This window comes from Myxocyprinus asiaticus, chromosome 10, assembly GCF_019703515.2.
Source record: "Myxocyprinus asiaticus isolate MX2 ecotype Aquarium Trade chromosome 10, UBuf_Myxa_2, whole genome shotgun sequence".
Lineage (NCBI taxonomy): Eukaryota > Metazoa > Chordata > Actinopteri > Cypriniformes > Catostomidae > Myxocyprinus > Myxocyprinus asiaticus.
The window spans coordinates 42,786,131-42,812,890 of record NC_059353.1 but is presented as its reverse complement, the minus strand read 5'-3'; the positions used below and the strand labels follow the sequence as shown (position 1 = coordinate 42,812,890).

At 41.4% G+C, this 26,760-nt stretch overlaps 1 protein-coding gene across 4 annotated transcripts in view; it reads left to right on the top strand.

The window, feature by feature from the left end:
* The window catches only part of znf385b (zinc finger protein 385B), a 213,640-nt gene that overhangs the window by 158,810 nt on the left and 28,070 nt on the right, over nucleotides 1-26,760 (top strand). For all 4 annotated transcript variants that reach the window (XM_051709124.1, XM_051709120.1, XM_051709122.1 and 1 more), the window contains one exon: nucleotides 20,314-20,424. In XM_051709124.1, the coding sequence (XP_051565084.1) occupies nucleotides 20,314-20,424 (111 nt within the window). The remainder of the gene's footprint in view (nucleotides 1-20,313; nucleotides 20,425-26,760) is intronic.

Here is a 26,760-nt window from a genome sequence, read left to right as displayed (position 1 = left end):
AGTATGTCAATTGTATTCAATTAAATGCAACTGTATGTGCAAGAATGGATTTATCACAACTAAAGTGAAACAAAAAAGAGATCCAGGTACAATGTGAATGGCATTGTGATAAGAGAACTTGGGAATTTTTCACTCGGTTCACTATTGAGTCAACTGAAAAAGGTTTGTGTTATTTTTAAAGAAACTATACACAGTAACTACACATTTGGCCAGTATTGACTTATGATTGAAATCGGATCTTGTAGTCTGACTTGTGATAGACAGTTTTAGCTCAACGATGCTTAGATTCATGTTCCTAATCAGTGCATTACCATATGCTTATATACAACAACATTAATCAAATCTCAGTGTTGGTGGAGTTACTCCATTTTGCCTTTGTTGGTCGAAGTGTGGACACCTTTCTTTTGTCAGCAGAGTGTGGGCAAAACACTTGCAAGTTTGTACCGTTTGCACAAATGTTTTGTATATTTCTGTTATAATCGCTACAGTTATTCTTATTTTATTTATTTATTGTTTTGTTCAAATTGTACAGCACTAGTATGCTGTACAGTATATTTCAAACTGGCCCTAACCAGTGTGTGTTTGAGGGGTAGGTCTGTCTCTATGTCGACCCCTCACACATTAATTCAAGGCCCTAAACCAAACCCCATAATGAGAGGGAGCAAAATCGATTTGTGTTTTTATCACCCCAAACCCAGACTGCTGTGGTGATGGCAATGAATGGTGACAGAGAAAACGTCTGAAGAGATCTAAAAAGGAAAGAAAGTCAGTCTGAATTTGGGGCTTGTTTAACCTTCTTCTTTTATTGTCCCACTCAAAACCCTTCTCTCATCTCTTTTCACTTTCTCTCTCTGTCTCTTTCAGTTTATTTTCAGTGGCTCTTTTTTGCGCTCTACATGACAGGGTTGGGCAGGTTTTAGAATTCAAGAAATGGCCCCCTTTTATTTCATGAGTTGGAATATGAATTAATTTGGTGACACCACAATAGATGTTGAATTAGAATTTTAATTGGAGTGACAGAAAGAGAAATTTACTGAATTGCAGTTAAAAGAAATTTAATACAGTCACATAACAGAGGAATTGTTTTAGTCCAACAGAACAAAACATAAATAAATACATAATTAATTTGGGTTAATGTTTGCCTATTTATTTTCGACTAATTTTTCTCAAATAATTAGGCATATTTCTCTAAACTAAGTTTAATACTGTCAAAACAATTAACAGAGCCCTCAAAACATTTGAATTATATTAAATGCAGAATTCTTTAGGTGTAACTTTAAACATTGATCATTTATATAATATTTATTGAAATACCTCATATGTTGTTTGAATTATAACATGTTTATGGGTAATTCATGATGAAGAAATTTTATTATGAATTATTAAAAAATGCCACCTACAGCAGTTATATAAATTATTTGAATTTCTTTCTATTTCATTTCTATGTCTTCAAAGAGGCAGTTCACCCAATAATGAACATTATGGCATCATTTACATCATACCCTCATGTTGTTCCAAACCCATATGACTTTCTTTGTTCTGTGGAAGAAACAAAGTCATACTGTACTGTCCATTTCAAAATACTTTGTCCTATATTGTTTACTTAATTTGCTTGGATTTTCTGAAATATTCCACTGCCCGAGAGGTCTCCGACACAAAAATAATAATCTATTCTACAATATGACCATAGACAGCTGATCCTACACTCACATGATTACTGCAGCTGCCAAGCGCCTCTTTTGTTCACGTTAGCTACAATAACTAGTTCTGCCACTCAGGTTAAAACAGTGCGCATGAGATATACAGTAATGCACCCACAAGATAATGTCGGGCTCCCATGCACAACCTGTGAAAAGCATCACAAATTATTTTAAATTCTGAGAAGCCCGACTGCATGGTGCTGCGCGATTTCGCATGATGGATTTCATGACAGCGCGTGAAAAAACACTAATTCTCAAAGGCCGCATCTGTACATATGTGGAACAATGGGTGAGAGTGTTTAAATGATCATTATTTTAGGTTGAACTATTTCTTTCAATTTAAATTCGAATTACAGTTCTGCATCCTGTTTACTACTTCAATTCAAATTCAGGAATTTAATTGGTATTTAAAAGGCATTCTCAACACAATTCATTGTACTGTCCTACCATGCTTCAAAGTGACAACTAGGGGTGCACCGATCGATCGGCCACCAATCTTAATCGGCCGATCTTCATCTTAAATCTGTGAATGTCCGATGGTGCCTAGATTCAGGGCAGATATTTTTTTAATTCCATCATGGACAAAATCACACACTCTAACCTAGTGAATGAACACTTGCTCAGCCATTGAAGCATGACATTGCGGCCACTGGAGGATGAGTTATTGTTCTAAGCATTCGTGAATTTAAACTTTCAGATATGCTGTAATTCAGGTGAATATGCTGCTTTGTTTTAAAAATGTGTTTGAATTATAAGGTCCCCATTACGGTAGTAATTCTGACTCGCTGTACAGTTAGACACGGAGAGAAAAAAGATACTGCAAACAGATGTAAAAACGAATCTGAGTATACTAACATGAGTTGCGACAATCAGACGGTGTGCAGAGCGATAGAATATGCGTGCTCTCAGTTTGACTCCAATACACAAGCTTTCTGTGTCAATCAAACATGTGCACTTTCAATCTCTCATCAGTCACTCATTGCAGTGCTATTCTGTGAGATCCACGATTTAAATCAGATATATATGTTTGCCGCAATACCACTAATAATAGCAATAACAGTTTAACCTTCAATCTGCATCTTCACGCAGTTGCTTAATAATTAGTGATTTGTGTTACAACAAAACGCCAAAGGGGCTAAACAAATAATACATACAAATGATTTCTCACTGTTTTGGAGCTAGTAATGGATGTATCTCTCTTATTTTTGAACATACAGTACATCTGCTGTGTGTGTGATGCTTTCATTGTGTTCACTGGTTGCCAGTATGTCAGTGATCTTTGGTAGTGACAACAGATCTATTCATAAATGTTTTCAGTTCAAATAAATGTTAGCATTTCACAATTAATGTAAATGTAATTGAATTTAACAGTGTGGGGCATTAACAAATAACTGCAGCATATAACTTGCAAAAGTGTGGCAAAGGGCACTTTAAAAAGAAAAATCGGATCAGTATCGGCCACTCACAGTATTAAAATATTGGTGATCGGTATCGACATCAAATTTTCTGATCAGTGCACCATAGTGACAACATTTTCAAAAGCGGTTATTGAAAGCCATGTGTGGCAGCGGGGGCGTGGTCAAGCATCTCTCTGGAGAGGGAGAAAGCGGTAAGGGCGCTTACACCTGAGCTAAATTATGTCTAACACCTGTCTCTAATTTCAGTGAGTACGGGGAGAGTGGCATAAATAGAGCGATGCAGCACTTAATCGGAGAGAGAGACTGGACACGAAAAAGCCGAGCCAGAGCCAAGATTTTGGAGTAATGAAAGTTTACTTGTGAAACACTGTGTGATGTGAAGAGGGAATAATAAAGCCTCACCTTAAGAAGGAAAGCTGGTTCTCGCCTCCTCTTTTACACTGGTGCCGAAACCCGGGAACTGAAGTTTGGGTCAAATATGGATGGTGGTCGTCCCGTAGAGTCCTCCCAGTTGGTGGAAATCCTCCAAGCCCTCGCCAGCCTACATCAGAACCACCAACAGACGCTGCTTGAGCTCCAACAAGATCAAGACCGCCGGTTTTTCGAGCTCCTGCATGCTCAAGCCGAGGACCGGCAGGCAATCCAGAGCCTCCTCAGCCAGGGGGCGTCCTCAGCCGCGACCCCGGACACTCCCACGCCGTTACCCCCGCCAGCATTACAGAAAATGGGGGCGGCGGACGACCCTGAGGCCTTCCTGGATTTGTTTGAGCGGACCGCCGAGATCTGGGGCTGGGCGCTCGGCCAATGGGCAGCCCGATTGATCCCACTATTGTCCGGGGAAGCCCAGCTCGTGGCTCAACAACTGCCAGCGTCGAGCCTCCTGGCCTACGGAGCCATCTTGCAATGGGTTGGTCGCACTCCGGAGGAAAGTCGTCAACTCTTCCGGAGCTTGAAGTTGGAGAGCTCCGACCGCCCGTTTGCCTTTGCCCAGCGGCTCCGTGACGCCTGTCGAAGATGGCTGCTAGCGGGGGATTGCGACGTCCAGGGAATTATCAACCAGGTGGTACTGGAACAGTTCACAGTTCGACTGCCAAAAGGGACGGCGGAGTGGGTCCAGTGCCACCGCCGGCGTCGTTGGAGGAAGCTATCCGACTTGCGGAGGACCACATGGCGGCGATCCCGAGGGCGGAAGAGCCCTCCTACATTTTCTCTCCTCCCTCGGTTTCTTCCCCCTCCCCTCTCTCCTCTCGTTCTGCTCTCTCTCCTGGTCCGTTCCTGCCCCACGCAGATGAGGAGGACCTCAGCCCCTGAGACCAGTTCCCCAGGTGTGGGAGGCGACACCTTCCCCTACTCCAATGCCCCGCCGCTCTCCCCATCAGGGGGAGGGCGCCCGCCGACGCATGTGCGGGCGTAGCGCCTGGGCCGGCCTGCTGGAGGTGCGGAGACCCGAGCCACTTCCGAGATCAGTGCCCTCTGATGGAGCTGGGGATGGTGGTGCGGGTCTCTGACCTCCCACAGGCTGCCCCCGACCGGGCCGGAGTGTACCGGATACCGGTAAGTGTCAAGGGGGGTACTCACCAAGCGTTGGTGGATACCGGGTGTAATCAAACCACTATCCACCAACGCCTGGTTCAACCCGAGGCATTGGTCACAACTAAAACGGTGAAGGTGAAATGTGTACACGGGGATATTCACAAGTATCCGGTGGTGACCCTGACAATTAAATTTCGGGGGAAAAAGCATAGAGTGGAGGCCGCGGTTAGTTCCCGCCTCACCCATCCGCTTATTTTGGGGACTGATTGGCCTGATTTTAGAGTTTTATTAAAGGGAATTTGCGCGGATGGGTCCTGTACAAAAATAGGGAGATGTGTGATGTGCGATGCTCTGGCAGGGGAGGCGGAGCCAGGGCCGTCCTCGACAGCTCCACGTCATAATGACGAGAGAGGGGGAGAAGCTATAGCCCCTCCCCTTCTCAGGGAATTCCCTGATGGGGATTTCCCTTTGGAGCAGTCGAGAGACGAAACCCTCAAACACGCCTTTGATCAAGTGAGAGTCATCGATGGTCAATGACTCCAGCCTGACATCGCCCTTTCATACCCCTATTTTGCAATTATAAATGACCGGTTGTATAGAGTGACACAGGACACTCAGACCAAAGAGGATACAACCCAACTTTTGATTCCAAGGAGCCATTGGGAAATGGTATTCCAGGCGGCTCATTATAATCCCATGGCGGGTCACCTAGGAGAAAGGAAAACACTGAACCGTCTAATAGCCCGTTTTTATTGGCCGGGCATTGGCGGTGATGTCCGCAGGTGGTGTGTGGCATGCCGCGAATGCCAGCTGGTTAACCCACCGGCCACCCCAAAAGCGCCATTGCACCCTCTCCCTCTGATCGAGGTTCCCTTTGAGAGAATTGGAATGGACCTCGTCGGGCCATTAGAACGGTCAGCACGCGGACATCGCTTTGTATTGGTCCTAGTGGACTATGCAACGTGATATCCGGAAGCAGTGCCTCTTCGCAACATCTCAGCACGCAGTGTTGCGGAGGCACTCTTCAAAATAATCTCCCGGGTGGGGATTCCGAAAGAAATCCTCACTGATCAGAGCACAACGTTTATGTCACGGACACTACGCAAACTGTTCGAGTTGTTAAATATTAAATCGATTCGCACCAGCGTATACCATCCTCAAACGGATGGCCTGGTGGAACGATTTAATAAAACCCTCAAAAACATGATTCGTAAGTTCGTACACGACGATGCTAGAAATTGGGATAAATGGCTCGACCCCCTGTTATTTGCAGTACGAGAGGTCCCGCAAGCCTCCACTGGCTTCTCCCCATTCAAGCTGCTGTATGGGCGACGCCCACGTGGCATGCTTGATGTATTGCGAGAAGCCTGGGAGGAAGGACCTTCAAACAGTAAAAATGAAATTCAGTACGTTCTTGATCTTAGAGCAAAACGCCACACTTTGGGACAACTAACACAGGAGAATTTGCTCCAAGCTCAAGAACGACAGCGCCGACTGTATGACAGGGGAACTCAGCTAAGGGAATTTGCCGGGAGATAAAGTGCTTGTATTGCTTCCCACATCGAGCTCTAAATTACTTGCCAAGTGGCAAGGACCCTTTGAGGTCACACGACGAGTGGGAGATCTCGATTATGAGGTTAAACGAACCGATAGAGGGGACGCACGTCAAATATACCACCTCAATCTCCTGAAATTGTGGAGGGAGGTGGTTCCCGTGACGTTGGCTACGGTAGTCCCCGAGAGGGCGGAGCTCGGACCGGAGGTGAGTTCAAAACATAAACAGTTCACCCCAGTCATTTGCGGAGACCACCTCTCGCCGAGCCAACTCGCGGAGGTTGCTAGGTTGCAACAGGAGTTTGCAGATGTGTTCTCCCCTCTACCGGGACGTACGAACCTCATCCATCACCACATCGAGACCGAGCCGGGGGTGGTGGTACGTAGCCGCCCCTATTGATTACCCGAACACAAAAAGAAAATTGTTTGGGAAGAATTGGATGCGATGCTTGATATGGGGGTAATAGAAGAATCCCACAGTGATTGGTCCAGCCCCGTTGTTCTAGTGCCTAAGAGCGACGGGTCTGTACGCTTCTGTGTGGAATATAGGAAAGTCAACGTGGTATCTAAATTCGATGCCTATCCAATGCCTCGCGTTGATGAGTTGCTCGATCGGTTGGGCACTGCTCATTTTTACTCGACATTGGATTTGACAAAGGGTTATTGGCAGATCCCCTTGACACTAGTTTCCCGTGAGAAAACCTCCTTCTCCACACCGTTTGGATTACATCAATTTGTGACACTTCCGTTCGGTTTGTTTGGAGCCCCAGCTACGTTTCAGCATCTCATGGACTGAATCCTCAGACCACATTCAGCTTACACCGCTGCCTATTTAGATGACATCATCATTTATAGCAATGATTGGCAGCGGCATATGCAACATCTGAGGGTGGTTCTGAGATCGCTGCGCCGAGCGGGACTCACAGCGAATCCGAAGAAGTGCGCGATTGGACGGGTGGAGGTACGGTATCTGGGGTTCCACTTGGGCCATGGGCAGGTGCGTCCCCAAATTGATAAGACAGCGGCGATTGTGACCTGCCCGAGACCCAAGACCAAAAAGGGGGTGAGACTGGGCTGGCTGGCTATTATAGAAGGTTTGTACCCAATTATTCGGACGTCACCAGCCCGCTGACTGATCTCACTAAAAAGGGAGCTCCAGATCCGGTCCAGTGGACGGAGCAGTGTCAACGGGCGTTCACGCAAGTTAAAGCTGCACTTTGCGGGGGGCCGCTTTTACATTCACCTAACTTCTCTCTCCCTTTTATTTTACAGACAGACACTTCAGACAGGCCGTACTCTCGCAGGTGGTGGAGGGGGAGGAGCACCCGGTGCTGTACATTAGCCATAAGCTCTCGTTAAGGGAAACTAAGTACAGCACCGTGGAAAAGGAGTGTCTCGCCATCAAGTGGGCGGTCCTCACTCTCCGATACTACCTGCTGGGGCGGGCCTTCACCCTCTGCTCGGATCACGCCCCACTCCAGTGGCTCCACCGCATGAAAGATACTAACGCCCGGATCACCCGTTGGTATCTGGCTCTTCAGCCGTTTAAGTTCAAGGTGGTCCACAGACCGGGGGCGCAGATGGCTGTCGCCGACTTCCTTTCCAGGAATGGGGGGGAGTGGTAGGCAGGCCGGATGCCGCCCCGGCCTGAGTCGGGCGGTGGGGATATGTGGCAGCGGGGGCGTGGTCAAGCATCTCTCCGGAGAGGGAGAAAGCGGTAAGGGTGCTTACACCTGAGCTAAATTATGTCTAACACCTGTCTCTAATTTCAGTGAGTACGGGGAGAGCGGCATAAATAGAGCGATGCAGCACTTAGTCGGAGAGAGAGACTGGACATGAAAAAGCTGAGCCAGAGCCAAGATTTTGGAGTAATGAAAGTTTACTTGTGAAACGCTGTATGATAGTGTTTAGCTTAGTGTTTTAGAAAAAAACATGTATCGGTGTTGTGAAGAGGGAATAATAAAGCCTCACCTTAAGAAGGAAAGCTGGTTCTTGCCTCCTCTTTTACACCATGGTTATTGGTCAGGGTCACCTATTAGCATGCACTCACTAGTCCATCTGCTGTTGATCGTGCTGTTTTAACAACCCAGAAGCCCCAAAACGATTTGCGCCATAAATAAACAAATAAACACAGGAAAAGTTGTCATAATTACTGCTTGACTGTTCGTGCATATCAAGAGTTCTCCAGGCTGCAATCACGCCATCGCAAAATTAGCCTAATTATACCATCTTCCTGCAAGGCCATCAAATGAATTATTTTCTCCTAATGATGCTAATCAGAGTAGTCTCTTATTGAGCTTCCAAGGAATGGCATAATTATAGTTAGCGATGCACATGATTCACAGTTTTTTTTTTTTCTTTTTTTTTTTTTTTTTTGGAGGTATTACTTGATAAGTGCTGTTGTTTGTTCGTCTCCTACAGTTATCTCACCTCTCCTGTCACTCCGACTCTCCTTCAATCAACATTTCCGTTTCTCATTTAGGTAATTCCTACTATGCAGTAGACTGTCGAGTCCTCGTCACATATGCTTAAATATATTTGATAAAAAATTAAACTCACAATTTTAAAGATTGAAATCATGCTATTTTTCTTATATTACACTATCACAATTACGCCAACACAGGGGTGATTTTTAAATAATTCACTACCTTGGTTTGAGCAAATGCTGCCATTTTTCTATGTCCCCACTTGTTTCTAAAATGATTGAAAAACTGGCAATGTACTAAGAAATCTTCCAAGTGTTTCTTTATTTTGTCCTTTTTCTAATCAGTGTTTCAACAAAACATGTTGAAATATAGTTTATAGGTTTTTCTAGTCCTTAATATTACTTTCCATTCTGTTAGTCTTTTGTAATATCCGTTTAACTAACAAATAGCCAGTTCCTTAATGACATCCTCCTGGAAATTACATAATTTCAACAGTATTATGACACTTCATCAGTAAGTGTTAACAATGGATTTAATAAATACTGTGATGTTTTGTGGTATCATTTGGCTTGTCTTCTCTAAAACTTTCTATTATCTTTGATAAAATTACAGAAATTGGTAATAAAATCAAAATGTCAAAAATGGTTAAAAATGTAGAAATTAAAGTAAATAACCTTCAAGTTAACCTAACTCTCAATTCCTCATTGAGCTTTGATAATTAAGCTCCATTTTTTTCCTGTCCTGTTAGGCATCATTTTATTTGTCTTTCCACTGTATAAATAATTAAGCTGTTATTAATAAAGTTTAAGTGCTTGAGATTGACCCGAGCATATTTCTAAAAGTTTGGTATAACCTTTTATAGAAACACTTTGTGAAATTACAACACAATCATGCACTTTTTGTTTTATTTTAAATTAGAGTTCAAAAGGTACAGTACTGCATAACCAGACTGTCCCAATTAAGCAAACAGTCCTAACTAAACATGTATAAAAGGCATTAGAGAGATTTTATGGAAAGATAACTGCCATTGTTTACTATGTGGCAAAAACAAAGAGTACTGCATGTGTGTGCCCTGACATATGCCTCTCCTGGCACTCCATCAGAGCTGACTGTTTGTGGAACAACATGAGCAGGTGTCCTTATGTATAATTAGTGCTTCCTCTACTCCGAATGCAGAGCGAGAAGCCTGCAGGTCCTCCCATGCTGCTATTAACGCGATCCACCATCTTTCTGAACACAATATCTGAAAGGAAAAAAAAATACACGTTGCTTTTTCAGGTGATAATAATATGATTGACACTATGGATGGGAATAGTTAGAAATTTACAATTTGCTTTCAATTCTGATTCCACTTAACCATTTTCTTTACGATTCCATTAACGATTCTTCATACTTTTGCAGAAGTATCAAAAAATACATCCTAACTATTTTATAACCTTTACTATATTTTGTATGTATGTGAGTTCATCTGTGACATACTTGTGAGTTGTTTTGACTGATTCTTTGAAAAGAACTGGTTCATGCAAATTATTAATTTGTGAATCGGACTACCAAACTCTCTTTCCCTTGCTTGGCCTGGCTGGGAGACCAGCTAACCACCTTTAGGCTGGTGTAAGTTATTGTATTTCCAGCAGGGTCATCACATTCAATTCAGATTGCAATTTAAAAATATATATTTTTATAAAATAAGCTCCAGTTCTAACCCTAATGGACTAAAATAAAACAACAGTATGAGGAAACAAAGCAATTTGCCTCATCGTTTGGGAAGTATATTGAATAAATCTCTGTGGTTGAGGCAGCACATTGGATAAAGAGGAGTTAGTCATCAGTGTGATTGTGATTTTGTGCTTGAGAGAGCTGCGCCGATGAGGGATGATCCCAATGTGATTACACAGTGAGCCATAGCCACGACTCTCTTTCTCTCTATGACTGAAATCAAGGCTGCCACAGTCACAACAGACTGAGGCCAGTTTGTGCTCAGCCAGGTGTTCTCAGCCATGAAGAGAAGCAGCACATAATCCATCTGCTCTCTTTCTGTGCTTCAGAGATGAACGGCCTCCGGCCTTGGCAAGGGCACAGCTATCAACTCACTCAAAGACATTCTTGCTATTACAGGGACAAGATATCATTGAGGAAGCTCGTAAATGGGTTGAGAGACAGTGAGAGAAAGAAAGAAAGAAAGAAAGAGAAAAAGAAAGAAAGAAAGAAAGAAAGAAAAAATGATCTTTCAGATCATCATTTCAATCACTTTAAATTTCCAACTGAAAGTGAAGTCAGAGTGGGCGAGCATACTAAGTTTTTCTATGTGCCCGACAGTACGCGTGGACTATGCTGATTACGAAATTTTTGTTAGCGAAATGTAGCGACAGATGGAAAACCGAAGCATACTTTAGCCTTAAAGGAATATTCCGGGTTCAGTACAAGTTAAGCTCGACAGCATTTGTGTTATAATACTGATTTTGACTTGTCACTCCTTGTCTTTAAAAAAAAAAGCAAAAATCTGGTGTGGAGCGGGACGTGGTCGTGTGTCTGTCATTGGGGAGAGAGGAAGCGGTAAGGGCCATCACCTGATGATTACTGATGCTTAACACCTGTGTCTCATTACAGTGACGACGGAGTCAGGCTTGAAAAGGCTGCCGAGAATGCCGGAGAGACTGAAAGAGTTGGCGACAGAGAAACACGAAGTTGTGAAGCTGAAGTGTATATCTATTGTGAAGCTAAAGTGTTTGTTTGTTGTGAAGCTAAAGTGTATACATCGATTGTGAAGCTGAAAAGCCAAAACTCGATTGTGAAGCTGAAAACGGCGAAAAAAAAAGCTGACTTACCTGGACTGCCACCCTGCTTCCTGCTTCCTTCTTGCTGGAACGTTTACACTGGTGCTGAAACCCAGGAAGGAGGAGGGATGCGCCGTAGTAGAGTCCTCGCCACTACCATCCACCACAACGGAGCAGCCGCCGACCATGAGGGGAGGAGGGGCTCCTAGCCAACCGCCTGGAGCAGTCAGGGCTGCTGCCAGGGGCGGAGGAGACCCCTATCATCCGCCAAAAATGCGGCGGGGCGTTCCATCCGCCAGGGGCTGGAGGACTGCCTCCGATCTGCCCGGGGAGGCGTGGCTGTCATCCATTAGAGGGTTTTCTCTTTCCCGCTGTCGCTCCATGTTGGCCTTTCCCTCTTGTTTTTTTTGTTGTTGTTGTTGTTGTTTCCCTCCCCTTGTCACCCTCCCAGGTCCAAAGAGGTGGGGATGACCTGCCAGCAGGAAGGGAGTGGAGGGGATGTACTTCATGCCGTATGTGGCAGGGAGGAGGGCGGGGCCGGGAGGTGGAGCTGGAGACATTGTTCCGGGTCTCCGACGTGCCACAGGCCGCCCCCGATCGAGCAGGAGTGTACCGGATTCCTATGAGTATTAAGGGGGGTACATATCAAGCCTTGGTGGATTCAGGTTTTAATCAAACCTCCATTCATCAAAGCTTGGTTCAGTCCAAGGCTTTGGATACAAACCGGTGGGTGAAGGTAAGGTGTGCACTATTCAATTTCGGGGACAAAAATATTGTGTCGAGGCTGCGGGTTAATTCCCGTCTCACCCATCCACTAATCTTGGGAACTAATTGGCTGGCATTTACTACCTTATTAAGGGGAATGTGCGTGGATGGGTCCTGCAACGAAGCATATGTGGTGTGTGACTCGCTGGCCAGTGCCGAGCCAGGGTCGTCTACATCATGGTGCTGGTTCCGAAGAGCAATGGTTTGGTCCGGTTCTTTGTGAATTACAGGAAAGTCAATGCGGTGTCTAAATTTGATGCATATCCAATGCCTCGTATTGATGAACTTCTTGATTGGTTGGGTGCGACTCACTTTTACTCGACACTGGATTTGACAATGAGTTATTGGCAGATCCCCTTAACACCAGTGTCCCGTGAGAAAACTGCTTTTTCCACACCGGTTGGCTTACACCAGGTTGTGACCCTTCCATTTGGTTTGTTCGGGGCCCCGACTACTTTTCAACACCTTATGGACAGAGTCCTCTGACCGCACTCTGCCTACACCGCCTTCTATCTAGATGACATCATTATATACAGTAATGATTAGCAACGGCATATGCAGCATCTACGGGCTGTTCTGAGGTCGCTGCTATGGGTGGGACTCACGGAAAACCCTAAGAAGTGTGCAGTTGGATGGGGGGAAGTACGGTATCTGGGGTTCCACTTATAATAAATAATTATATTTATTTATCACACATTTGCACATATACAGTGAAATTCTTTTTTTCACATATCCCAGCTAAGCTGGGGTCAGAGTGCAGGGTCAGCCATGATACAGCACCCCTGGAGCAGATAGGGTCAAGGGCCTTGCTCAAGGGCCCAACAGTAGCAACTTGGCAGTGCTGGGGCTTGAACCCCCAACCTTCTGATCAGTAACCCAGAGCCTTAGCCGCTGAGCCACCACTGCCCATGAAAGTCCATTTGCATTGGATGCCACTCACAGGAGGGGGACTCTGTAACATCCAGTGGTGCAGTAACTAAGCCCCCACTAGGACCAGGGGCAGGTGCATCCCCAAATTGATAAGACCTCAGCAATTGCAGCCTGCCCAAGACCTAAGACCAAAAAGGAGGTGAGACAGTTCCTGGGCCTGGCTGGCTATTATAGAAGGTTTGTGCCTAAATATTTGGATGTTACCAGCCTGCTGACTGATCTCACTAGAAAGGGAGCCCCAGACCCGGACCATTGGACGGAGCCATGCCAACAGGCTTTTATGCAGGTGAAAGCTGCGCTTTGTGGCGGGCCGTTGTTACATTCTCCTGATTTCTCTCTCCCTTTTGTGTTGCAGACCGACGCGTCGGACAGGGGGTTGGGAGCCGTGTTGTCCCAGCTGGTTGAGGGGGAGGAGTGCCCGGTGCTATACATCAGTCGGAAGCTCTCGGCAAGAGAGGCGTATACAGCATTATTTAGTAGGAGTGTCTGGCCATCAAGTGGGCGGTCCTCACCTTTCGCCACTACCTCCTGGGACAGGCTTTCACCCTCTGTTCGGACCATGTCCTGCTCCAGTGGCTCCATCGCATGAAGTATACCAGTGCGTGGATCACCTGTTGGCATATGGCTCTACAGCCGTTTAAGTTCGAGGTGGTCCACAGACCAGAGCGCAGATAGCTGTTGCGGACTTCCTCTCCAGAAATGGGGGAGGGAGTACTGGGCAGGCCAGATGGCTCCCTGGTCTGAGTCGGGTGATGGGAGTATATGGATGTGGGGGCGTGGTTGAGCGCCGGCTTGTGAATGGAGAGTGAGATCAGGAGATGAGAACGGTAAGGATCATCACCTGTCATTGATTATCTCTAACAGCTGCTTGTCATTGCAGAGAGAGTTGGAAAAGTATTTAAGAGTGAGGCAGATGGCAGAGAGGGAGAGAGAGCTGCACACGCACACACACCCCGAGAGCGTGTTGATTAAAGTCAGCTGAAAAGCAAGTTTTGAGTTGGAAAAATAAAATTACCTTTTGAGTTGGATTTCACCGTCTCTCGCTTCCTCCTTTCCCCTCCTTGTGAACTTGTTACAGTTGGCTAATGTTAACATATAGATGCTTTAAAAATATATAAATAAATTAAAGTGCTGACCAGTAATTGATATATCGATATTTTATGACATACCTACATGCTTTACAACTCACTTTTGGCACCATTCTCTGTAAATTTAACTCGGCAACTGGAGCTCACACGTGCCCATCCCTCCCAGCTTTGGCCACTGCGGGCAGTGTTTTGAATTTCAATAATCACAGACTGATTTCAGCTGACGAACATTCGACCTACTGTCACTGAATTCACATTGAGATCAGTCTGCTAATATTTAGTTATTTTGTATTATTATTTTTTTTATGTTGATTACTTTCTCATTAATTTTTTTGGAGGCAATATCTCCCTTGCATCCTCAGAGACAACACACCTGGTGTATTGTTTCAGACTGATACATGTTTGTCATGTTTGTTGTTGGTGAAGGGAATTTGTTTATTTGATTTTCAATTATGGCAAAAAGGAGGTAAATGACAGGACGCTATAATTTAAATTCATTGGACAGTAACTGAGATTTTCTCACTCTCATGCCAATGTAATTAACAATTTCTGATTGACAGGTAAAGTCACTCTCCTCTAGAAATTGTGAATGCATATTGGGACACACCAGGCACATGCTGTGGTAGAACACAACAACAGTACCACTATAGCTCTAATAAACATTGTTTTTCTGCTGTATCTTCTCCCCTGACCCCTCTATCTCCCGCAGTCATTATATCCTTAGCCTGTAACTTTCCTCCCCTGAAAGTTGTTGTGGTGGGAGAGCGAGATTTTAATTACAGATTACCACTGTTCAGCACTATGCACATAGGTAGTATGTCAGAGAGGTAACGGATTGCTGTTGTGTGGTTTTAGATTCCTTTAAAAACCGGGGGAATTTCCTGTGCTGTGGTTTGAGTGTTGCGTAGTGGAACTGCATTAGTGACCCACAGAGGTCATGAATGAATGGTTGCTAGTCCATTCCACCATCCTCTAATCGAGTAGAGAGCACTGTACTCTGATCCAGGGGTAAGACGTCCTCTAATAAACATCAGGATAGTTACTGTAGAATTAAAAACATCGTTTTAGTTACAGAAAGTCAAGTATTTGAATGTAATCCATCTGGCTGCATGGGTAATTGTGGTAAATTCTTAACTGAATTTTCCTGGTTTAAGCAGTTGTGGCATAATATTAATTACCACAAAAGTTAATTTTGACTTGCCCCTGCTTTTCTTTAAAAAAAGCAAAAATCTGGGTTACAGTGAATTGGGCAAATATGTACACTTTAAAATATTCACTCTTTCAAATGTATAGCCACAAGACATGTGTTAACATGATTTTAGTGTGATAAAATTGCTTACTAACCTTTTCTGTGTAAAGTTATAGCCAATTTTACAACTTTGTTGCCATAACTATGTAATGTCAACAAAACCTAAAATGATGATTTAAACAACTTCACAGCTAAAATAATATGCGAGTTTTAACAGAATAATTAATGTGCTTTATAAAATTATAAGCTTCACATTTCTGTCTTTAAACCCTCCAAAAATTGGCCCCATTTACTTTCAATGTAAGTGCCTCACTGTAACTCAGATTATTGCTTTTTTTTAAAGAAAAGGAGGGACGAGTCAAAATTATTTTATGGTGTTCTATGAGGTTTGCACAACCGGGAAGAGGCGAGAACATGTCCGAAAATTCTCTTTGCAACCGGGCCATGTCCGTGACTTGCGACAGTGAGTGGTGATCTCTGCAAGTGCCTCGATCGACTTTTAAGTTCACCTCCGGCCCAAGCACCACCCTCTCCGGAACATTATTCCACAAATGCTGTCGATTGGGCTTAACTTGTACTGAACACAGAATATTATTTTAATGGACCAAGTTTGGGAGCAAACATATTTCTGCACTTGGTAGTCACTCATTGGTAGTCGCTGCATCAAATTTCTGTGCTCATTCTGGTCAAGAAACGCTCACTTAAGCCGGTCACACACTGGATGAAAAGCACCATAGTGCGTCGCGTGACAGGTAGGACAAAGCACAGGTATCGCACATTGAAAATGTAATGTAAATGTAATCTAATTATTGTATAGGCAAAAGATACATACAAAGGTTTTTGTATTTCTTCAATAATGAAAAGTGACGTTGATGAGTTTGCAGGTATGAAATAAAAGGTGCAATTGCGCACACTGAAAGCTTTGGGTCGAATTTAATAGAATTAAATGAAAGTCTATGTAAGTGGAACAGAAGAATTATGAACAGCCTCCAAAGTCATAGTTGGATGCTGTCGCCGGATGGCAACTGGCAGCACCGATGTGTACATTCATATAAAACAGTGGTGTTGAATTTTAAGATGCTGTGTGTGGTCCACCTGACGTTTGTACATAGTCGGTGACCAATGACAGTTTGTTTTGTTTTTCCATGCCATTTAGGGGTGGGTTTATCTGAAATTGTTGATACCACAATAATAAGACCATCGTGGAAAGTAACTCACCCAAATAATTACTCAGCAGTATTGGTGGAAATGTGTATAGATCTTGTAATCAGAGTGTCTGTGCCTCCAAAAGTAATAAGTACAGACTATTTCACAGACATATCTCAGAAATAAAGTGGAATATGCAGTTTTGCAACTTTTTGTCTTTCAAAGGTTTGATACCACTAACCTGGCTGAGTTTGGATGTATTCTATCTGGCTTGATGAGTAATTGACATCAATTCTTAATGGACTGAGTTCGAACCAAGTGTTATCAAGAGCAAACAGAATTTGTGTTGTAGAGGCCATTCACTCCTGTTTACCAAAGCTCATCAGTTATTCAGAGCTAATCAGCCTGAGATACAAGGATCAGTACACAGGCACGGTATGTGTGTGTGTGTGTGTGTGTGTGTGTGTGTAGTGAGAGAGAGAGAGAGAGAGAGAAAGTGGTGTTGCCGTGAGACAAGACCTCCTCTGCTTGGCTGTTGAAGCACACACCACATTGTCTCTCTCTTTCTCTCTCTCCGTTGGACTCCTCTTTCCAGTTGTGATTTTACACCTAAGTACACTATGGACTCTCTCTATTTGCTTCAGGTAAAATATGCCAGGATTTTGTCACAAGTTGAATATGCTCCAGTTTTCTTTTTCATTCCATCTCATGATTTAGCATTTTGCTCCATTTGTCTGTCAAGTGAGCTATGAATACTTTCCTGCTTAGAGAAATGGCTGTAGTGAAAAAATGTGAAATGGTTAAATGACTTGGAGGCGCTCTTGTGCCAGGGTGACATGCATGACTTTGAGAAGTACTGAAATGCTGTACGTCATTGTATTGGCACTTCAAAAGGCATATTTCAGAGCTTGTTCAATTTTGTTAATTTATTTTCATTAAATTCTCAGATCCATGGGTGTAGAGTTGGTTATAGATGATTAATAGGGTTCAAAATAGTGTTACTCTGAATGCAAACTTTAATACAGTGAAAAAGACACTCAATTAGCATAACATAAATATATATAAATAATAACAATTTCCAACATTCTTTTGAATGTCCATGTACTAAAATAAAATATTTGATGCCATGAGTGTACCTTCATTTACTATTACTATTATTTTGAATGGCCATGGAAAATGAAGCAATGTGATAATTTTACCTGGTCGCAAAAAGTAGTCCGTTAATTTACCTGATGAACTTTCACCTTTTGCTGACCCTTTATGCTTCGCAGAGCTAATGTGTGCTTCTAAATCACTTGCACCTTTATTAGCAACTGACACATAAGTGCCAGCTTTACATGTCATACTTTCTGCTTCCCACGGATCTCGACCTGGTCGAAAGCATGGGAATTTTTTGTGCAAATCTTCTGTAAATTTGCACTTTCATTTAGGCATTGTTTCCACACAGCTGTCATTTGCTGCTACTGTCAAGCAACCGTTTGATGCCGAACACAACAGCGCTTCGCGCATTCGCGGAGAGAATGACAGGCAGGAATTTGGCCAATAGTTGCTGCAAGCCTCTTATAATCGACCAGTTGGTGTGCGAGAAGGCGGGACTTACAAAGAGGGGTTAAAGCAATGCAAATATGCGCACACACACAATGAAGTATTAGGCCGAATCCCGGACATTTTCGCAAATTTAGAAATCCCGACCGGATGCTTTTTTAAGGTCCGAAAAATAGGACATGTCTGGGAAAAAGAGGACGTATGGTCACCCTGCAGTTAGACCAGTTTCATACACTAACCTGCAAACTCATAAATGGCACTTTTTTTAATTCTTGAAGAAGTACAAAAACTTTCATAACTTTGGACTGCCATAAGCTCATAATGTGCATGTTATATCTGTGCCTCGTCTATGCTGCGACCGGCTTTAGTAAATGTTATACCTTTGTCGTCTCCCAACGTTATGTCAGACCACATTGAATGGAAGGCAACTGACAGAATTGAAAGCACACAAATTAGGCTTCTAATTGAAATGTCTGCTGATGTCAGTGTATCGATGCCTCAAAAATGTATCGATATGATAACGTGCCGATCAGTAAACGACATATCGAAATTTTATGACATCCTTAAATAATACCAATAATTCTTGTTTTCCTAAATGTGACTTAATGTAATATAAGTATTGTATGTGTCTATGTCATATCATCATTCGTAAAATGAAAGTATTTTTCTTTGTATTCATACACTGTATTTTTTTTATGTGAAAGCAAACAATGAGATTTCAAAGTTATGGCGGAAGGGAGAATTATCAGTGAATAATGACTTCTATTTCAGTCTTTTTATTACACAAAGCTATCATATGTCGTAAGAAGACTTGGAATATAGACTACAAGTTGTATGAATGTGTGATAATTTTTTTTTTAGCTGTGTGAAGATCCTTCAAAAAAAAAATGTTTTGGGGGGGGTGGGGGTTCACAGAAAAAATAACAACGTACATATTTATTCAGTGTACAAAAGATAGTAGGCAAATAACATACATTTTTCTAAACAAGAACAACTAAACAGCTTTAACAGTGAATTACACTTGGGTTGGTATTACATCCCTTGACTAGAGGGTGAGGGGGTAATAAAATAAAGAGATTTCAGCCAACTGCCAGACCAAGAACATGCAACAACAAAAAGTAAATTCTTCTGTTATTTATTATCAAAAATGATTCTTTAAAGTTAAGAGCAGCAATAGTTCTTTTTTGGCTTCAGGGTAACCAAAGGTCCAAAACAACAAACAAACCCACTTAGAAAAAGAAACAGATAAATACATAACCTAACGAATGAAAATACATACCAATTAACCTAACTACACTGACATTAAACAAAGTCAAAATAGTTCTCAAAAGAAAAGAACAGGTTACCTCTACAGATTGCTGCATTAAACTAATAACATAAACAAGTTAACATAAGAAAATAACATAACACAAATATATCGCTGTGGCTTTTGTTGCTCTGCCGGTTGGTCTCGGAACATGGAGATATGTGACCAGCCCGAAGTCACACACAACCCCCATTCCAGAGAGCAGCTCTCCCGATTATAAGCCAGCCATGTCAATTAGTCAGCCATCCGTAATCACTGAGGGGTGGAGCTATTCAGTCCATCAATCACAAAGTCAATCAGTGATTTGGTCCTAAGAAATCACACAGCACACACACAGGGGAAAAAGAAACACATTAGAAAGTTAAACAAACAAAACACAACACTGGATCATAACACTTGGTGAAAACAAGGTGTGTCTGTATAGTCTGAGTTATTCTTAGATTGCTGTAATTAAGTAAAAAAAAAAATATTTATTATTTTACTTGTATGTGCTCAGGACTTAATTGGAGCAATGTTGTCATATTTGTAGTTCTTTATGAAAGGCTTTTGTTAACTTTGATTTAAATGTGTTTTTCTAATTAAAGGATAACCATTTGGTTTAACTTAAGAAGCTGCAGTTGATCGAGTCAACCAAGGTGCTCGGTTGCTCTTTTGTGCTGATGTAGCAGTGATCCTCAACAGTTTATTGTCTTCATCATCCTTGTATATACAGTGTGTATATATATATATATATATATATATATATAAAATCTTGTTTTTTGTTGTTGTTTTTTTTCTTATTTTTTTTTTTTTTGTGAAAATGTTGGCAGGGCCATTACAAATCGAATCCGTAGTTATTTTAGCCCTGCTAAAAATGTTTCTCCACTGTTTGCCTTACAGATGGACCCTGTCCAGAAAGCTGTAATCAACCACACATTTGGAGTCTCCATTCCACCCAAGAAGAAGCAAGTTATTTCCTGCAACATCTGTCAGCTCCGCTTTAATTCAGATGTGAGTACAAAAACAAACTTTCTTGGTTCTATGTTTTTACATGCTGGCGTGTGAATGTTTGTCTTCAGTTGTGCGTGTGCTGAGTGTATCCTTCCCACAGTGTATCCTTTTCACTTAAAGGTATAGTTCATGCAAAAATTTACATTGTGTCATCATTTACTCACCCTCATGTTGTTCCAAACCCATATAAACTTTCTTTTTCTCATGGGACACAAAAAGATGTAAGGCAGAATGTTGTTTTTCCATGCAGTGAAAGTGAATGGTGACTGAGGCTGTCAGTATCTAACATTCTGCCTAACATCTCATTTTGTGTTCTGTGGAAAAAAAGTCAGTTTTGGAACAACATGAATGTGAGTAAATAATGACACAATGTTTATTTTTGGGTGAACTTTTCAAATAAATATGAAGAGAGAAGTAATCTTAGCCCATTCTTGTCCTGCCTGTCTAAAAGTGACTGTTATAGATTTTTAAGTTTTGCTGATGGCTGATTAAAACTAGCCCCAGTACAGCAGTTTAGAGTGTGAGTGGCAACACACTTCATTAATCATGCACAACGAGGTAAGTGCACCAATGTATGGTAATTGTAGCAAACGTGATGCTGGCAGTTCTGTCCTCAGCCAGCTTTTAAAGAACACTTCTCACTCATTGCCGAATAGAAGCATACTGGATCATTTGAATCATTCCATTAAAGAGATTATTTTGTTAGCTATTTTTCAGCACTCTATTTCATTCATGTCCTGTGCTGATTGCACCCTAAGTCATTATGCCTACAATAAACATAAAGATTAAGCCCAGACATCCAATATTCATTTTAAATAGATTTTTTTACAGATTGTCTTGTGAAGTGTCCTAAATAAACGTTTGAAATGTTTAAAAAATACCAGCGGTTTCAATAATCATACTGTTGTGTTTATGAGTGCAAGCACATGTGTGGTGTTCTACACAGAGCGGTTGTGTTGCCTCTCAAATACAGTAGGTAGTGTTGCATTGTGTTGTTCTCTATGGGAGAAGGGTAATTACTGTATTGCCATGTTGTTCCTCTCTGTCTTGGTATTGATTAAGCCATTTAATTTAAGACGAATGGCACAAGGTGGCAATAAGCCCTGCCTGACGAAAGGCTCCCACAGCGAGCGGTAATTGAGAACAGGTTCCTCTCAAAGTGGAAAACAGACATAGGAGCACCATTGTGCATCTGTTTTGTCTCCTACAAGTCTATTTCATCTTTATCATGACAAACAGGCAGGAATGTAAGGCAGGAACCTAGGGAATGCCTCTAGATTTCTGATCAAAGACAGACCTATTCCTGTTGTCTCAATGAGGCACCTGTCATCCTTACACTCACGTTCACCCTCTCTTTTATTAATTTTCACTAAACATTTGTGTTATTTATTGGATAATATTTCGTAATTCCATCTTTCTTGCATTCTGACTGTTAATTGTTTAGTGAACACTGTTTAATCCATTTTGAATTTTTGCTGACATGTTAACATGCATGTTATGGCCATGATAGGTGATAACGTCACAATCTTAGAGCGAAAAACAACATAGATGGTCCACCCCAAAAACACTCCTCGCCCCAGACAAAATCACCGAACTTTGCTTACACACTGCAATAAATCATTTTCTTACTCAGTATTTACCTTGTTATCTAGCATAAATATCTAAACATCCTAAAACAAGATACATTTACTCATGAAGCAAATTGATAATTAGAAAAACTAATAAATCTAATAAAGTTTAATGAGGTTTATGCTTAAAACAAACAAACAAAAAAAAAATTCCAGTGGGGAAAGAAAAATATTTTTTTCTTATTTTAAGCACTAAATTTGGTAAGATTTGTCTGAAAACGAGACTTTTGCCATTTAGATATTTTTGCTGGAAAACAAGACAAAAATACTAATTAAGAAGACTGTTTTTCCAGTATACTCCGCACTGCTCACACACTCCGAGTGTTCCAGCCTGCATGTTTTCCCTCCTGCGGTGTACAATTGGTTGATTGCTATCGACTTTGAAACCCCCATTTTCCAACGCATGTGTTTCTGAATTGAAGAGACTGCTAAAGATTATGTTGTCTAGCCTCGCCTGTTATCTTCCCTTCTCTCACTCCAAACAAGCACAATACAGAGAGAAAGTGAAATAGCTGCTCTTTTTGTGATAATTGAAAACAGTTTCCTCTTGCAATCGCCTATTTGAACAATGCTTTTAAGATTAAGCAGTGTATCTGAGGTTAGCATGAGGTGAGCAGAAGTGTCAACGGATGTTCCGCAGACCGCTGCGGTCTTTGTTGCTAATTCTGGGTGCATGTGTTGCCACGTTCTGATCTTCAATGATAGAGCTGTCTCTCCTGCTCTTAATGCTCCCTGGAGATGCTCATCTGCAGGCCGTGTCCAAAGCACATCCTGCTTTAGTGGAAGCGATGCTCTGGTTGGTGTGTCAGAACGAATCAGCCTGGGTCGCTGATGGTGGCATGCTGAATCTGAGTTTAACTTCATCCTCCACAAGATGCTGTGTTTGTCATGTGCTGTGCTGTCACCATTTATGTTTCACTTTTGGAGAACAAAGATATGCACTCCTGTTGTCTACAGGTAAGAGCCAAAGACCAATTACAGGAAATGTTCATAGACAAAATGAAAAATTTGTCATAAAGGGACATACAAGTACCATTAAAGTATCATAAAAGTGGTTCATACAATTCGTGCACTATATTCCATGTTTTCTGAAGTCATATGATAGCTCTGTGTGAAGAACAGACCAAATTTTTGTCATAATTCATTGAAAATCTGAGAAGTACAAGGTCCGATTTGCAAACAAAACATTCTTTTGATTTTCAATTAATCAGTTTATCTGCCTCACAAAGCCAGTCTGTATGATTCATTCACATTGAACTTATTACCAGGACAGGTTCTGACACATAACAGACTCAACTATTTTTATTTTTTTTAATCAGAGATGCCGAGATGCCATTCTAGACCATTCTGCCCCAATTTAATCCCTGATCGTATGACTTCAGAAGACGCACAAGTCGTATGGACTAATTGGTAATACTTTAAGGTTATATTCGTTAAAATGATTTAATGCATTAAGTATCATGAACTAACAATGAACAATATTTATTACAGCATGAATTAATCTTTGTTAATATTAGTTAATAAAAATACAATTGTTCATTGTTAGTTCATGTTAGTAATGCATTGACTAATGTTGACACATAAAAAACTAGATTTTAAAAATGTATTACTATATGTTGAAATTCACATTAACCAAGATTATTAAATGCTGTAAAAGTATTGTTCATTGTTAGTTCATGTTAACTAATGTTGTCAACTGATGTTTACAAATGGAACCTTTTTGTAAAGCGTGTAACCAACTAACTTTCCTGGAGCTTTCTCATCCTTTTTGAAGCTTGAAAGCTCCAGTCCCATTCACTCTACTAGAATTAAAAAGAGCGACCAGTTCATTCTTCAGAATTTCTCAGTTTGTGTTCATGAGACAAAAAAAGCCATACAGGTTTTTTAACGACATGAGGGTGAGCCAATGATGACAGAATTTTAATTTTTTGGTGAATTTTTCCTTATTAATTAAAATGATAAATTAAACCAATTAAAATGGCCCATATCGTCTTACAGCTTGCTCATTTAGATCAACCTACACCCCCGGAAGCTGCAGACTTTATTAAAGATCAAATGCCTCTTCATTCTGCCTCTGTACAAAATAGTCCTGTGACATAATTTAATCCCATACTTTAGAGCACGCTATGGGCCCACTGTGTCATCCAATCCTGTTGCCAGAGGGAAAAAACAATGTGAAACTAAAGGTCTTCATACATCCTCAGCCAACCTCTAATGGAGTTTTGAGGGAAGCAGTATTTCCACTCAATGCATTTGTTTCCATAATGCTCCAAGTGAGCAGCTGTGAAGTGTCTTATGGGCATTTTGGTGAAACTACCCCATTAACAGATGAGACAAATAGAAAAGTGATATATTCCCCTCCGCCTGTGATGTGAAATGTCTTTGAAAAGTTTTTAGAATGTTCCACATTTCCCAGCCAGATATTCAGATTTGCCCAGATCAGTGGATTGCAAAAAAAATCACACTAGAATATTTATATATTTAGTTGGACATTTCAGAAATTGCAGTATTTTGGTTGATCTCTGTAGGTGTCTATAGGTGAAAGGTACAGTATATAGTTTTTGCATCACTAACAGTACCCAACAGGATTGTGAAAATAACTAGATTTTTACATATTATGAAGAGCATCATAATGGCAGTTCTTTCCCATGCAAAACTACCCACCATATTCTGTGTGGTTACCAGGTCATTGCTGTGCAGTTGCTTAGATATTGTGGGTGTTTTTATCGCAGCACTATGCGTTGCAAGGGTGTGCTGGGTGGTTGCTAGTTGGTTGCTTACTGGCCCAGTTTAAAAGAGCAAACCCCCCCATGTATTATATTCTGGTCCCTCTGGGTCGCTCTTCCAAAATAAGTCTATGAGATTTTTCCCTGTTTTATCTTCCACCAGGGAAAAAACACTCCCCCTTGTGTGTGTCATTTGGTTGGACAAATATGTTGTCCAGCCCCAAACTCACACCATTGGTTGAGCCAATATTGTTAAAAAAAAAAAAAAAAAAAAAAAAAACGACCCGCTTTATATTAGGTGTATTTAACAACTATGTACATTTGATACAGTGTACTTATTATGTACATACTTGTTGTTACATTGTAATTTCATTTAAAATACCTGCATTTCATTACATCTGTAGTTATACTGTTAGCCTAACCTCTAACCCTAAACCCTATCCCTAACCCTACCCATACCCCTTAACCTACCCATACCTCAAACTCAGTAGCAGTAACTGTGAATCTTGTGAGAATTTTGCCGAACAACATACAGTTACACAATAAGTACATTGCATTGTATGTATTTTAATGTTAGTACATAGTAGTAAAAGACACCTAAAATAAAATGTGACCAAAAATATATAAAAAATATTTCAATGCCATTTGTGACACATACATTTCATCTTGCACTTTTAACATAACATTCATTTACTACACATTATAAAATGTCAAGAGAGTTACTTTCCGGTGAGTTTCACCACTGCTATTGGACTAATGTGTACAAATGGACACCAAACCCAAGCTCAGCTCAGACAGGATTTGTTCCCTGCATCATTGTAGATTTGTTCTAATTAATGGCCCAGATCAATGTGTGTTAAAGCCAAGCTGTAAATGGCATTCATGTCCATTATGTTTTAAAGCAGTGCTTATCCAACTTTGCCAGGCGGGCAGTCACAGGAGAGTTATTAACAATTAAAATCCTCCATGCAATTTCACAACCCTGAATGACTCTAGTTATAACCATAGAGTCATATATAACTGACCTTACAATTAATGTGTTCAGCATTATGTTTTATGTGCTTTCCACAAACTAAACATACTCCTATTTTCTACAGAATGCAACTTTTTAATGCGGTAATTACACTTTAGGCAAAGCCTGCAGGCTGCTGACAATTCTATAAACCATTTCTGGTTTGATATCATTTTTATTTCATATTTTGTCTTGCAAAGTCTTGGCCCTCTGTTTAGCTGTTAAAATAAATTCTTGCAGATGTGGCCTGAATAAACTCAGTTATTGTGGGAAAATTGCAGCTGAGTTTTAGTTGGGAGTTCTTCACTCTTTGGTGTGTAGCCCCATTGGCTTTTTCAAGTACGGCACTTTCCACAAATAGGATGCGTAAGCAGAATGTTAGCCTTGGTCACTATCTTTGTTCCATGCAATGAAATGTAACCAAGAAATTCTGCCTTTGTGTACCATGGAAGAAAGTCATATGGGTTTGGACTGCATTATGGTTAGGAAATAATGACAGAATAGTAATTTTTGGGTGAACTTTCCCTTTTAATTTAAAATAACTTTGCAGCCCCATTACTACTGTAATCCATTTAGTAATGCTGATGTTCATTTAATGTCAAGTCTTTTTTATTTATATAGTGCTTTTCACAATAAACATCATTTCAAAGCAGCTTTACAGAAAATTATTTTGTAAAAGAAAATTATGCTGAAATTTCCTAAAGTCCTCATTGTGCATTTTAAATGAATAACGCAATTTAAAATCATGCCTTTTTAAAAAATTATTGTCTTTAGGCCCCCAGTGAGCAAGCCTAAGGCGACTGTGCATGGCATGGAACACAAAACTCCATAAGATGTTAGTTTATGGAAAAAAAACATTGGGAGAAACCAGGCTCAGCTGGGGGAGCCAGTTCCCCTCTCGCTATACTCCACGAATATAATAATACTAATATATTGAGGTTGAGACAGGGAAACAAATAGAATAATATTA